General features: G+C 33.7%; 2 protein-coding genes across 2 annotated transcripts; one reads left to right on the top strand and one right to left on the bottom strand.

Annotated features, from left to right (window-relative positions):
- Positions 1–376: 376 nt before the first annotated feature.
- Positions 377–3,831, bottom strand: LOC148285433 (transmembrane protein 42). Its single transcript, XM_088225346.1, has 3 exons — positions 3,592–3,831; positions 2,200–2,346; positions 377–662 (listed from the first exon to the last, which is right to left on the bottom strand). The coding sequence occupies exons 1-3, from the start codon at positions 3,682–3,684 to the stop codon at positions 540–542; spliced, it is 363 nt and encodes a 120-aa protein (XP_088081472.1). The 5' UTR covers positions 3,685–3,831; the 3' UTR covers positions 377–539.
- A 1,980-nt stretch (positions 3,832–5,811) lies between these two features.
- CIAPIN1 (cytokine induced apoptosis inhibitor 1) lies at positions 5,812–11,960 on the top strand. Its single transcript, XM_088225334.1, has 5 exons — positions 5,812–6,075; positions 6,150–6,379; positions 7,406–7,562; positions 10,203–10,309; positions 11,324–11,960. The coding sequence occupies exons 1-5, from the start codon at positions 5,931–5,933 to the stop codon at positions 11,429–11,431; spliced, it is 747 nt and encodes a 248-aa protein (XP_088081460.1). The 5' UTR covers positions 5,812–5,930; the 3' UTR covers positions 11,432–11,960.
- The last annotated feature ends 1,487 nt before the right edge of the window (positions 11,961–13,447 follow it).

Raw genomic sequence — 13,447 nt, 5'->3', positions numbered from 1 at the left:
GAGCGGTTGTTGAAAAAAAGGGAAGACATTCATACAGAAAAAAAAGTATTATGTATTTGTTTTGATTTGTTGTACCACGGGTAAGTTCCATTGCATCAAATAGATGCATATTTTGGTTTGTATGTGGAGCTACTCACAGAGGTTATATAAGGCAATGAAAAAATGCTCTCTTCCTCTCTCTTACCTAGCTTGCCTAGCTCCCCAAACAACAGTCGTCCCTGCAGTACCAGAACCCTTATGAGATAAGTTTAATCTTCCAGAGAAGTAATGCCTTTCTTTGCTAAGAAACAATGCCTTTCATTACAGTCCATAACTACAGTAATATAAAAATGAACCTTTATGGTATGTATTTAAAATAATAAAATAAATTTATGCATTTATCATATAAGTATTCTTTAATTTGACGGAAAAAACAGTCAGTCTCTTATCTTAAAAGCAAGTACATATATTTGTTTAAATTATATTTGTTTACAATTTAATAATTGTATAATAATTTATTGATTATATTGTGTTGACTTCTGGGGGATAATAATCAGGGGTTATGAATTGTGTAGTTTATTAGATCCTCTAGATATCATTGCTAACCCAAGTAAAACAAAACTTTTACCAGCCCACCAGAGTAAAGATGTTGATTCTCCAAAAACCACAACTCCCAAAACGCCCTAAAAATAAGTAAGAATATTAAAGCAATCATTATTAATAAAAGAGCACTAAAGACAGCGGTTAATGCAATCTTTAAATGCGTTTGTAAATGTGTGCATACATTTGAGCTAACTGAATAAATTAGTATACCCACGCTTCAATAAAAAAAAAGTTTTGCCTCTCTGCACTGTTTGTGATTTCCACATCTTCACAAATTTCAAAAGTAGTATAATATGATATCTAGTCAAAGCACGCATGTTTTCCCGTCATATAATACTTCCTCATAGGTGACATCTCTTGACTTTTTGGTGAAGTTAGAACTTACTTGTTATCATAATTATAGTATCGAGGTTTATGAAGGAGTAGTAATTTTACACAACCAAATAGGTGACAACTCTACGCAAAACGATCTCCAGTAGTCATTTTTAAAACTAATTACTTAAAAATGGCCGAAACTACTAAAAAATGACAAAATATATACCGACAGTGATCGGTTGCATCAAATGCATTCTCATTTAAGAGATATAGGAGTTATTTTACACCTGGACAAATTTAAACCGCACAATGCAATATGAATCATATCCTCCGCTAACTACTCTGATAAGTTAATGCTATATTTTTTTCATTTCATTATTATTTATTATGTCTCTTTGGATAAAATTAGCATACAATGATCTGAAAACACTCAAAATATTGTCAAAACATCAACAAATAATATGTATTTTATTCTATCCTTAATTTTTTAAAAGTAATATTTGCATTCTTACGATTTACCCAAATATTTAATTTTGAGAACTATTTCAACGAGTTGTAAATAACTCACTATTAGAAAATGGGAATCAAGATGGGGTGAAGTGGGATTCAAACCACGGACCATTGAGCCGTGAATCCGAGACACTAGCCACAACCACGACCACAACCCGATTCCATATTATTTCAATTTATATTTCTAGTTTTATAATTATCAATATGCATTTTTATTCAAAACAATTGTATTTATAAGGTACTTTAGCATATTATATGTGAATGTAATACGTAATATCATAAAAGAAGCTGCATCCTCGGCGGACTTCTAGTTAAACCTGAGCTAGCTCGATATTCTATGCATCTGGCCTTAGAAAGGGAGATTTAGCAAAATGACAACTCTCACTCTACACACAGTAACTAAGCTCTTTAAAGACCCGGGCTTGGAGGGTGAGAACTGATTTATGATGACCCATCACAATAGATTTTCACAGGTTGCAGTGAGGCCAGGAGCTTCTATAGCACTGAACCCCGTTTCAAAGAATAAAATAGAAAGGTAATTTGGAATTCGAAGGGGTTAAAATCAAAAATGTCTCTGTACATGATCACTGTTTTTGGGAAGAGCAAAAAACAACAGTAACGGAAAGAACATTTCTTTTAAGTTGCACATTTAACTTAAATTAATAGTCTTTTCGCTACTTGTTACACCAAGCACAAGTTGTACATTGAACTTAAAAGAAATAGTATTTTCACTCCTGGTTTTGTTGATCTTCCCAAAAACAGTGGTCCCCCTCATTTGATTGTTGTACTTACAGATAAAAGATAATTAGTCCCCGAAGAGACAACGGTAGGGCCCACTGATGATGGAGACAAACTAAGAGCTTTAGAGAAATTAGTCCACATGGCCACATTAAGTAATACCATTATACCCAGGCAAACAAGACTACCAAAAATATTTACCTGGAAGAAAAATAACATAACCATCATGATAAGCGTTCCTTTATTTGCATTGAATGGTGCACAGGGCACTGCATTGGTACTCCACGTAAACATAGTTGTTAATTATTGTAAGTTAAAATTTTTCAAAACATATTAATTTACGCAATGACGCAAAATAAACAGAACTCGTCATTCCTAAATAATCTTTATTAAAGCAATAGCAAATATCGCATCGCCCTCAAGATTTTTTTTTTAAAAATCACATCACTATACGCATGCAATCATTCATGTAAGATAGAGATATACATATGAGGACCAGGTGGGGCAATAGCCATTCTTTTAATTCTTAAGTAGAGATGATTTTCTGTTTCCAATTAAATATATTTTTATGCCTTTACAAAATAAATGTGTAGAGATTCATTTCGTGTACTTCAAATATTTATGATAAGTATTATTTATGTAAAAAAATAAAAAAATGTCATCCGCTTTTGAAATCCATGGAACTGAAAGTGTTGTTTTTGAAACAATTTTTACTATGGTTAAGATTCATAACACAATGATAAATAGGAGTTTATGTTTGGTGTATAGAAATACACTTTTATGTTATACTTTATCTATATAGTTAAATGACAGACACTCACTTTGGCTCTTGATTTTGAACTATCAAAAGATGACGAAATAACTCTGTAACTCTTTAGAGCCCTAATGTATGAAATGTCCACTTTTGATACAAAGATGGTGAGGAAATGACCGTTTTTGATATAAGGTACATTTTTAATTTCAATATTTTTACTCTAAATGCCCGTTTTTGATGTGTCTTAAGTTTTTTGTTAAGAAAAAAGTTTTTTCTATCATAACCGATCAAAAAACCCATTTTGAAAAAACGGGGATTGTTCGACTTTGATCTAGGGTTTTCATATTTATTTCTGTGTAACTCGTTACCATAGAAACGAAACTAGCTGGCAGCAGTCAAAATTTGAAAAATATTACTAACTATCCGCTTGTTCAATAAATTGGATTGTATTTACAAATTTTAAAAACTGTCTGTTTTGTTTATCTCAGTTGCAGTGCAATTAAACCATTTTTTCGTCCCATACGACGGCATATTCCTGCGTAGCATCACGTCTGATCAAGATGAAAGTCCGTTATAGAATGAAGGCACGGAAGGCAATTACCCACGAATTGAAATACGTTTTTCTTCGCGCTAATAACGTGTCTATTTAAATATACGTCATTGCATTTACGGTTTTTTTTTCAAATACTGACCGAAACGCTAGCATTTCCAGAAAGTTTTCCGAATAATCCTGCGCTTGCAGCACAAGCACCCGCAATGACGGCAAAATAATTATCTTTGAGCATTTCAGTTTTTTGTTTACTTAATACATTTTTTTAAATACGCCGTTGCTTGTATAATTTTATTGAAAAATCTGACTGGCAACGATTTTATATTGTCGCTGTTGTCAAATTTAACACATGACACTGACAGCTGATAAGCGCAGAAAATGAAAAAAGAAGAGTACATCCAAAAGAAAAAAACATGGGGCAAAAGGGCAACATCACATTGCGTTAGTAATAGACGTGTAGGATTTAGGTAGTTGAGGGTTGATTGGAGTCCTACCCCAGTTAGAGATTGACAGAGAAGACACGAGATTGCTGTTTTATGCGTATTTATTACATGGCGAATAAATAATTAATTATGTCAGTTGAGTGTTACAGCGATGAGGAGTTGAAGTAATTGCAATTGAACTACATGCTGCAACTGTGTTACGTCGTCAAGCTGGTCTGACGTGAACTGAACTTGTTGGGCTGACTGACTGGCGTTGCGTTCCATGGTATCTTTATAGACGACGTTCCTTTATAGTTAATTTCTTCACGGTAGGGACGATGTGAATGTATTGCAGAACGATGCCTTCCAATCTTATGTGCAATACCTAATCATAGAGTTGCATTTTACGGATGTATTGGATTCGATTGAAAATGATGACATTGCATCGTCGGTCATTAGTCTAAGTTTAGGTAAACTAATTTAACATGTATGTGTTATCGATTATGGACTATGGAACCTACAGCACCCCCTTTCCAGTGATGTGATCTCACGATTTATGAAGTGTTTCTCTTGATAACCTGTTAAAGATTGCTTCCTTTTTGTAGGACACTAGTATCTTGGTGCGAAGTACTGCTGATGTTATTCAGGTAATGTGATGACAGAGCGGTTCTTGAATTCGTTGTCGATTTTGAGTCGTTCCATGAGTGCTGACGACGCTGAAAATCGAGGTGTTGTACTCTGGTGTGAATAAACTGTTGTAATGTGCAGCGTTGCAGTTTTTAAAATAATTTTATATCACAAAAATAAAACAATAATGTAACAAAGAGTTTCAGGGAAAACCAAATGTGTGACTGCGTTATAAAAATTCTTTCCATGACTTGCAAAAGTTGGATATGATTCTTGCAGGATACTTGTTAAAGTTATCGTGTTGATAAGATGGTATTTGGTACGTTGATGCTTGTGCAGGTCAACGTAGGTTGTTAAAAACAATACCGTCGTGGCGAGACATTGATAAAACATTGCTATGCGGAATCGGCGTAGATGGGCGAGTTCAGCGTAGCTTTATTATTTATTTATTTATTAACGGACAGTGTTCATGCATACAATTTATAAAGTTAAAATATTATAATAGAATAATAATCGAAAACATTTAAATAAAGAAGAAAAGAAGCATTGAAAAACATAATAGACATCAAGACAAGATCTGGACTATTTATTTAGTGGTCGTTTAAATCGTTGTAAACTTAAACCAAAAAGTCCAGATCTTGTCTTGAGTTAATAATACGACAAAGACGGGTCATTGAAGAATTAAGGCCATAGTTTGTTCTATGCTGATCGATGAACAGTACTTCATTGTTTCTCAACCTACGAGTCGGAATATTGAATTTTACTTGTCCCAGTAATGATGGAACATCGATTATACCATTTAGTATGCCAAACATATATTATATGGAATCAATATTAGTTCTACGTTTTTGTAGACTAAAAATATTTAACATTGACTCTATATCAGCATAAGAATAATTACCTCCCTCTAGTCCAAGCATCCACGCTACTTTTCGAAACAAGCGATGTTGGACTGATTCAATGTGATTGATGCGATTGACGTAGAATGGAGACCAGACCTTCTGAAGATATCTGTAGTCTGTGGACCAGACCACGGATGCATATTCTAGAAGAGGGCGAACAGTCGAGCTATAATAATATTTTTGCTATTATAATGATGTACGTGCTTCCACTTTCCATTATGTTGTATCCCAACCCAACACAGGGCCCTTGGCCTCATAAAGTTTGGGATGCGTTATTATTATATTCTTTTGTAATGTGTATGTATTTTTATGAATAAAATAAATAAATTTATGATCAATAAAGAAATTATCTATGATTTTATTTTCAACTCTTTGCTTCGTGTCTTTCATTATCTATTATCTAGCTGTCAAAGTATTATCTTTATTCTATGCTATCAAACTTTTTCGCCGTTCGTTTTGTTCACTGTCATCCGCTGTCATTCTGCTGTCATTATTCTTGATTGTATTACAGAGTAATTATCAATTTCAAAATGGATAAATTATCTGCTGGAAACAATGTACTTGCCGTTTGGAGTCAATCCCAACCTGAAGACATCGAAAACTTCGTGAATAAAGTTAAAGCAATCGTCGGCGAGGGAAATGTAGCTCTCGAAAACTCTGAAAGGCTCATTAATAGTACGTTTGAACATTTTTAACCGATGTTTTTTCAACTTCAAAGAACCTCTATTACATTGCGAGTTTCTTTTTAGGTACACAGACCGAATCGAAATATGACGCTGTACTATCAAATATTCTGCCACCGAATTCGGTTAAACACGACGACAAGCTATTGGCCAAACTACTGAAGGTTGTGAAGCCCGGTGGTCTCGTTTTAATATACGACAAAATAGAAGGGATGAAAACAACGCTGAAATTAAGTGGATTTGTGGAAGTCACTGAAGGACCAGAATATATTCTGTGCAAGAAACCTAAATACGAGGTTAGTTCAAACACGTTTTTAATTTGATTATTATCTTTTAGCTGATTGCAATCTGAATTTCGTGTCAAGTAGATTCTTGTGTAAATATGCGTATTTTATCTACAACACTAATCTTTTACTTGTACATACTAAAGATACGTAATAATAATTGACAGCCATATTTTGATTTTCACTATTTCCCATTCCGCTCAAAGTGGTGACCAAACGCAGTATATTTCGATCATCTTTTACACGAAGGTGACGAAATCATTCTCACGCTTCAGGCACTAATACAGAAATAATAAAAATTTCCTTCGTAAAACTGTCTTTTTAAAAATTAAAAATATTTGCATCTTTATGATTTACCCAAATATTTTCATTTTGAGGGCATTCAAAGAGTCGTAAATAACTCAGAAAATGTCAATCAAGTTGGGGTGGAGTGGATTCGAACCTCTGACCTCTGATACAAGAGTCTGCCACGGGATCATACCCGATTCAAATCACCGTTTCATGTCCCCCTTTCCGAGACTTGAACCTGGAATTCTAGTATGGTAGGAAAATGCTCCAACCACTACACTACGAGGCGGACTTACCTCCGCCGGGATATAAGTCCGCCTCGTAGTTTCAGGGTTTTGACCTGAGAGTAGCCATCAAGTAAAAACACTCGTCCAAGATTCTGGTTCAATTTCACACACTTAATCTATTCTTCATCGGGACAGACACACAATTAAATAGATTAGATGAAATATGTCATCCGGCTTATTTATTTTCGTAATTTAAATATTTATTTTATTCTGTATTTATTTAAATAATAAAATCGTGTTTTGCTATAACAGGCCTTAATTATATCATTATTTTTATCAATTATGGAAAACAGTATACATATGTGTTAATTACAGCACCGTTTCCAGATGGAATTTTTAGCATAGTCTTTTATGGGTTTAGTCCATTTTTAATATATAATCTCAAACCTTTTGCGTCTTTTTAAGTTACCAATTTTCATGAATGATCTTTCAGTGGTTCTAAGTTTTAAATATATTGTTATAGATTGGATCTTCTATGAAATTGGGTTCAAAGAAAGTATGGAAGTTGGACAACGATGTGGAGTCGGCGTGGAAGATGGATGCAAATGATGATGTCATTGACTCCAACCTTCTTCTCGACGAAGACGACTTGAAAAAACCGGACCCCGCATCCCTGAGAGGTTCAATTTTATTCCATAGTCCTGTATTTTTAACATACATATTATATTTCTTTGGCCACTTGTAAGAAACGCCTGAATTATTATATCTGTATGCGAGAGGTAAACTACAGTATTTCCAAAAGCGAACTTTTCAGGAGAGACAAATTATTGATTTTTCATACTTTAACATCTTGTATTTTTCAATGAGAGGCTTTAAAGTAAATTTATTTTCTAAAATATATTTATTTTATAAACGCCTAAAGGGCTCTTACAATTTATAGCTAAAAAGTACATAAAGTATTATTGCAATTGACATAAAATAGAATCATAATTATTTCAATAATTATAAAAAAAAGAAAAGGGAAATAAATTAAAGAGGAAAAGAAATTAAAAACACATTAAAAAGAGAGGAATTGAGGGGATGGCCATTCCATGGAAAGGATAGCTGATTTAATTACAGCAGTAGCTCGATCACAAATGGCTATCTAGAATCACAATCACAATAGAACATCCGTGAACACCTAATATTAAATGTCAATATATTTACGTTTTGCGACGTATAATCCTGCTGAGCAACCACATATTTCAATTTCACCGGTGTAAATATGGAAAATGACCTAAAACTGCTATTTTTATTTATTTATTTATTATTTATCACGCTGTTTATTGCATTTAGCTGGCGGTCAGCAAGCCAAACGTTAAGAAAGGCAGTCGCCAAGGTAATTGTAATTAAATTTTCAATTTTTTGTTTTACATACTCCTTACTATTTAGCAAATGCAATATATTGTATTATTTTTTATAGTAAACGCCGATTTTTCGCCAATGAACTGTATTTATTTACGAGGAAAACAAAAAACAAACCGACCCGAGCGTTGACTTAGAGATTACACACGTGTTGACTTATGATTGTGATAACTTAAGCGTGTTTATTGTGATCGCTCACATGCTTAGCATGTTTTTTAACACGTCGATAATTATTTTTGATTGAGCTACAGGAGTGGTACGGAGCAGGAGTGGTAAGTCCAACAGCTCAGCATAATTATCAGCAGTTCTGTGGATGCTCATCAGGGGAGGGGAGAATGGTGGGTGAAGTTCGTCCTATTGTACTTGCATTGGAACATGTGTCGGAGTCCGGTAATCCTTGTGGGTACACGTAAGTTTACCAGGGACAGTAATGTTGGGCAATCTATTATGGTGCATATCACTTAGTGCATTAGAGAGAGGTCAGCAATCGTCCTTCCTCCTTCCTTATTAATGAGTACTGTATATTTTCTTACTGTCCTTAACCTTTAATTTGGTGTGGAGTAACAATAAAAAAATATTTACGTCTTTGTTATTAAAGAAATTAGGAGTTAGTGCTATTAACCATAAAATAAAAGATGGAAAATTTGATTTCGACATAGTAACAATTCAATTTTGTACAGATGTATCATTAGAACCCTAACCTCGCTTTATTTATTTTGTTTTTTATTTTTTAAATTTATTTTCTTTCCTGGCTCTTCTTATTGTCTCATCCCAAACTTATAACCTGATCCCACTTTCCTCATTATTTAATGTATATTACACAAATATTTTTATTACTAATTTTATACGTGCAAACTATATCTGCCCTCTGAAAAATAGCTCTAACTTGAAAATAATTATGTCTATTTATATATCGCACCTTTAAAAACCTTAAAATGAGTTAAGATCATAAATCGACTTCAATGAACATTAATTATCTTTCTGCATTTAAAAAAACGCAACATTCGGGTGGGAATAGGACAAAACCGTTACCTCGGTCTCTTTATTACTCGGAGAATTTAGGTTCCGTGTCAGTACGGAAGCGACGCAATTTGTGTAGTGTTTACATTGCTGTGTGAAGGACGCAACGCAGATAAACATATGATGACCGAAAGCCGGTTGAGTCGATTTTATTCCGATACAAATGGCATGTTTACTTTACGACCAATTTAGCTTTGTGATTGTTTTGTTCGAACTTTCCAATAATCTTGCTGACTTACTTAAATTAATGTTATTTTATTATTTAAATTATGGATAATCTTAGTGACTTATTTACGTTTCTGTCATTTCTAGAATAAATAAAAACATAAGTGCGAAGGTTTTCACGGTCACTGTTATCAATATGTTTCTTTTTTGGGTGATACCGTGTGTGTTGGATTTGTTCCGACGTTTCGGCTACCATTGCAGGAACCATCTTCAGGGTATACTATGTCGCACAGTGGTAGCTGATACATCGAAGAAATCCAACACACACAGTATAACCCAAAAAAAAAACATATTCATAAATAAAAACATGTGTTCAGTGACCTGATCTGACCTAGTAAAACTTATGTCATTATCTTATTTATCAAAGTGCTATTGTTTAGTTTTTTTTTCAATCTAATAATGACTTATTAAATAAATGTCTCTTTTAAACTTACAATAATTTATTTTTCTTACGCTTTTTTTATAGATTCATAGTTGAAAGCCTTCGGAATAATTTTTAACTTTAAAAAAAAAATTGGTGCTTACTTAAAAAAAAATACAAAACAATCGACGGAAAAATAATAGTAAGTAATGCCATTGCATAACCAATTAGGTACAGTTTTATGCTTCCGGGAGTGCAGTTCTATAATGTGTTAGTAGTTAGATAATGAACTTAATAAATTTTTTTACAGTTTGTAGTACAACTGGCAAAAGGAAGGCGTGTGCTGACTGTAGCTGCGGTCTTGCGGAGGAACTTAAAGGAGAAGTTAAAGAAACACCCAAGTCATCATGTGGAAGTGTAAGTTCTCTCTCTCTGGTGTCAATACTCTTAAGATGGTTTGGTTTTGAAGCAAAGCTCTGCATCCCTCTGCCGCTCCGGTCTGTCCTGTGCAGCCCTCTTTAGGTCTTCATATGACCTGTGGCTCAAATCTTCACATAAATTCTCAAGGTATTCTCGACGAGAGCGCCCCCTGTAGTTAGTCCCACTTACATATCTCCTCTATTACCTCATGTAGGAGACTCTCGTGACCCACTATGCATCCAATCCATTTAGCATATCTTTCGGAGATGGTCCTAATTAAAAGCAGGTGTCTTCCTCCTTCGATTCTACTAAGAACTTCATCATCTGTGAAGTGGTCTCTCCAGGAAATTCTTAAAATTATTCTATAGGAACGCAGCTCGAAAGCCTTTAGCCTCTTTTTATCTCTTTTGGATAGGCACCATGTCTCACAGGCGTAAATTGATACACTGCATACTTAGGTTTTGACAAGGAGCTTGCGTAGTTTCAGGTTTACATTATTGGATTAAATTTTTAAAGATTTTTTTAAAACTTCAGCCTTGCCTGATGTATCCGACTATCAATCTCGCTCTTTCACCGATTATCCCAGGTGACCTTACTCCCAAGGTAGACAAACTCTTTAGCATTCTTTAGTGGAGCTCCTGACATCAATACTCGCATTTGCTGCTTATTTCGAGCAAATCAGGAACTGAAGTAAGAGGCTTTGAAGTCACTCCATTGTATAATTTTGAACCGTTTCAGTTGCCTACGATTATCAGATAGGTGGTCACATTTCCTAAGATCAAATATATACCTAATGCATGTATTCTAAATTGCATTACCCGATGAAATTAAAATTCAAGTGTATCGTATTTAATATAATCAACAAATTGTACAAAGTAATAATCAGTAAGGAAACCTGTATATTAAATAAACATGTATAATTTTAAATTTTAAAAATTAAAAACCTGACCTCATTAGTGCTATAAGGTTTATATATATTGAACAATTTTTTCACTTGATTGCATTTTTCAGTGTTATCTCGGAGATGCTTTCCGCTGTGCAAGCTGTCCCTACCTCGGTATGCCGGCCTTCAAGCCCGGAGAGAAAGTCCTCTTGGCCGACCTCAAACCTGACATATAAATATGTCGTTCCCCGCCCGATGTCTGTGACCTCTGCTGCTGTATCTGTATCCTTTATACCAAAACACTGAGGAGTGTCTGTTCAAAGGTGGCTTTACATTTATCTTTTTCTATTTGCTTAGAATCTTTTAAATCTTACCTATTTCTGATCTCAGAATACTCCAAAAGTTGCTATTTATCTATGAAGATCAGTTTTTAGAGCATTTTGAGATCAGAAATGAGTAAGATTTAAAGATTTTAACCAATTAGAAAAAGAAAAAATGGCAAATGTAAATAAGCTCTTTTGAACAGACTTTTTGCTCATTTGGTAAAAGCAAAATATTTCATTGTAAATTAGAAAAAGGAAAAAAATATTTGCCTTAAGTGGAAAAAGGTGTGTAACTTAATAAATCCACAGGTTTAGCTACAAAATTTTGCGGTTTTATGTGAGATTGAAGTTTTTTTATATTTTTTTTATTAAGGCAATCCATCCTAAGAAGGATGATTTCTGCCAAGAGTAAAATTTTTTTAAAGGAATAAAAATCAAAAAACATTTTTTAAAAAAAACTAAAAATTTATCATATTTTTGAGAGGAAGCTTCCTATATGGTGGATAATTTCAGGATCAAGGATGGGGTTATCCTCTATACAAATTATTATAGTTTTACGCATTCCAATAAATTTAATATTAACAAAGATGGTATAAAAATGATTTTATAACACATTCATCTCTTTTGATGCAGGCATAGGCGCCTAGGAGAAACAGAAAAATATTTTAAAAATTAAATTTCATTTGGTTAGGTATAATAATATATATTAAATTTATAAACATTAATAAATTATCAGTTTTTTTTCCCAGTTATTATTGCAATCTATGTGTATCTCCACACCCATATTATGTATGTGCAGTACAAGAGAATATATTATGTTCCTTAATTTAAATCAATGAAATGATTTTTCATTGCTGTTTTTCCTCTTGTTCTACTTTTTACACTGTGAAATTTTTTGTAACATTCTGTTAATAAAAATATTGTTGCCAATGTATTTTTTTTTTCCTTTAACTAAATTTAATTTTCTCGTTATATTATTTATGATATACTTACCACGCGCAGTCCGTCCATATATTGGATGGAACCAATGCTTCCCTAAAAATTTTACCTCTAAAGTATCTATTTCCTTTTTTTCAATAAAATCAGCTATAAGTTAACTAATTCTTTAAATAACTACAAGAAATATTTTGTTATTGGTTTGTTAATTTAATCGAAGCCATTTGAGAAAGGTTCAATGTTCATTCATTAATAATTTCCACGCACGACCTTTCGACTGTGCAGTCATGCGCGAACTGGTTTAAAATACACCGCGCTTTGTCTGATTCTGGATTATGGAACTAAGTGAGTGCTTTAATTCCTTCAAGGCGGACCCCTAGTACAGAATTTTACAAGTCCGCACATGCGCAAATAGAGATCTTTAATATCTATGGAACCAATTCTAATAAACACATTCAGGTTCATTTTCTATGTGTTGTGATGGTTTTATTACAAATTTAGCACTTCAATCGGTTGACACAATGGCTTTATATGATATATAACTCTTATGTTGAAATTATGGCATAAAATTGCTTTATAGTTTATTTCAAAGCAACAAAATGAACAGCGCACTAAGCACAGTAATTGCTAATAAAAGTATGCCAATCGAAGCTAAACCGGCAGTGCTTAACGGAGTTTTAGTCCCAACACTTATGTATGGAAGTAAAAAATGGAACTGGCAGAGGAAGGATGAAAGCCGAGTGAACGTGGTTGAAATCGAGTGGCGGCCTCCGTGGTGTAGTGGTCAAGACGCTTGACTCACGCACGGAAGGTTCCGGGTTCGATTCCCGGTGAGAACACAAAAATTAAAATGTGATTTTTCTCAAGCCTGGGTGCTCTGTGATGTAATTCACCACTGTAATTAGGCCTCCTGGCCTGTTGTGGTGCAAAAAAAAAAAAAATGTAAAAAAATGAAATGCGATCTCTTAGACGAATGTGTGGGAAATCAATGTA

This window comes from Micrasema longulum, unplaced genomic scaffold (assembly GCF_059751315.1).
Source record: "Micrasema longulum isolate JH-2025_06_02 unplaced genomic scaffold, ASM5975131v1 h1tg000036l, whole genome shotgun sequence".
Classification (NCBI taxonomy): Eukaryota; Metazoa; Arthropoda; class Insecta; order Trichoptera; family Brachycentridae; genus Micrasema; species Micrasema longulum.
This window is presented reverse-complemented; position numbering and strand designations above follow the sequence as displayed.

What these genes read in the sequence shown, in the direction of transcription:
- LOC148285433 (XM_088225346.1), bottom strand. Translation starts at nt 3,684, where the DNA reads ATGCTCAAAGATAATTATTTTGCCGTCATTGCGGGTGCTTGTGCTGCA. An exon ending in CTGGAAATGCTAGCGTTTCG is followed by an intron (nt 2,347 to 3,591) that starts GTCAGTATTTGA and finishes TTTTTCTTCCAG; the next exon opens with GTAAATATTTTTGGTAGTCT. An exon ending in GGACTAATTATCTTTTATCT is followed by an intron (nt 663 to 2,199) that starts GTAAGTACAACA and finishes ACTTATTTTTAG; the next exon opens with GGCGTTTTGGGAGTTGTGGT.
- CIAPIN1 (XM_088225334.1), top strand. Translation starts at nt 5,931, where the DNA reads ATGGATAAATTATCTGCTGGAAACAATGTACTTGCCGTTTGGAGTCAA. An exon ending in CTCTGAAAGGCTCATTAATA is followed by an intron (nt 6,076 to 6,149) that starts GTACGTTTGAAC and finishes GTTTCTTTTTAG; the next exon opens with GTACACAGACCGAATCGAAA. An exon ending in CCAAGTCATCATGTGGAAGT is followed by an intron (nt 10,310 to 11,323) that starts GTAAGTTCTCTC and finishes TGCATTTTTCAG; the next exon opens with TGTTATCTCGGAGATGCTTT.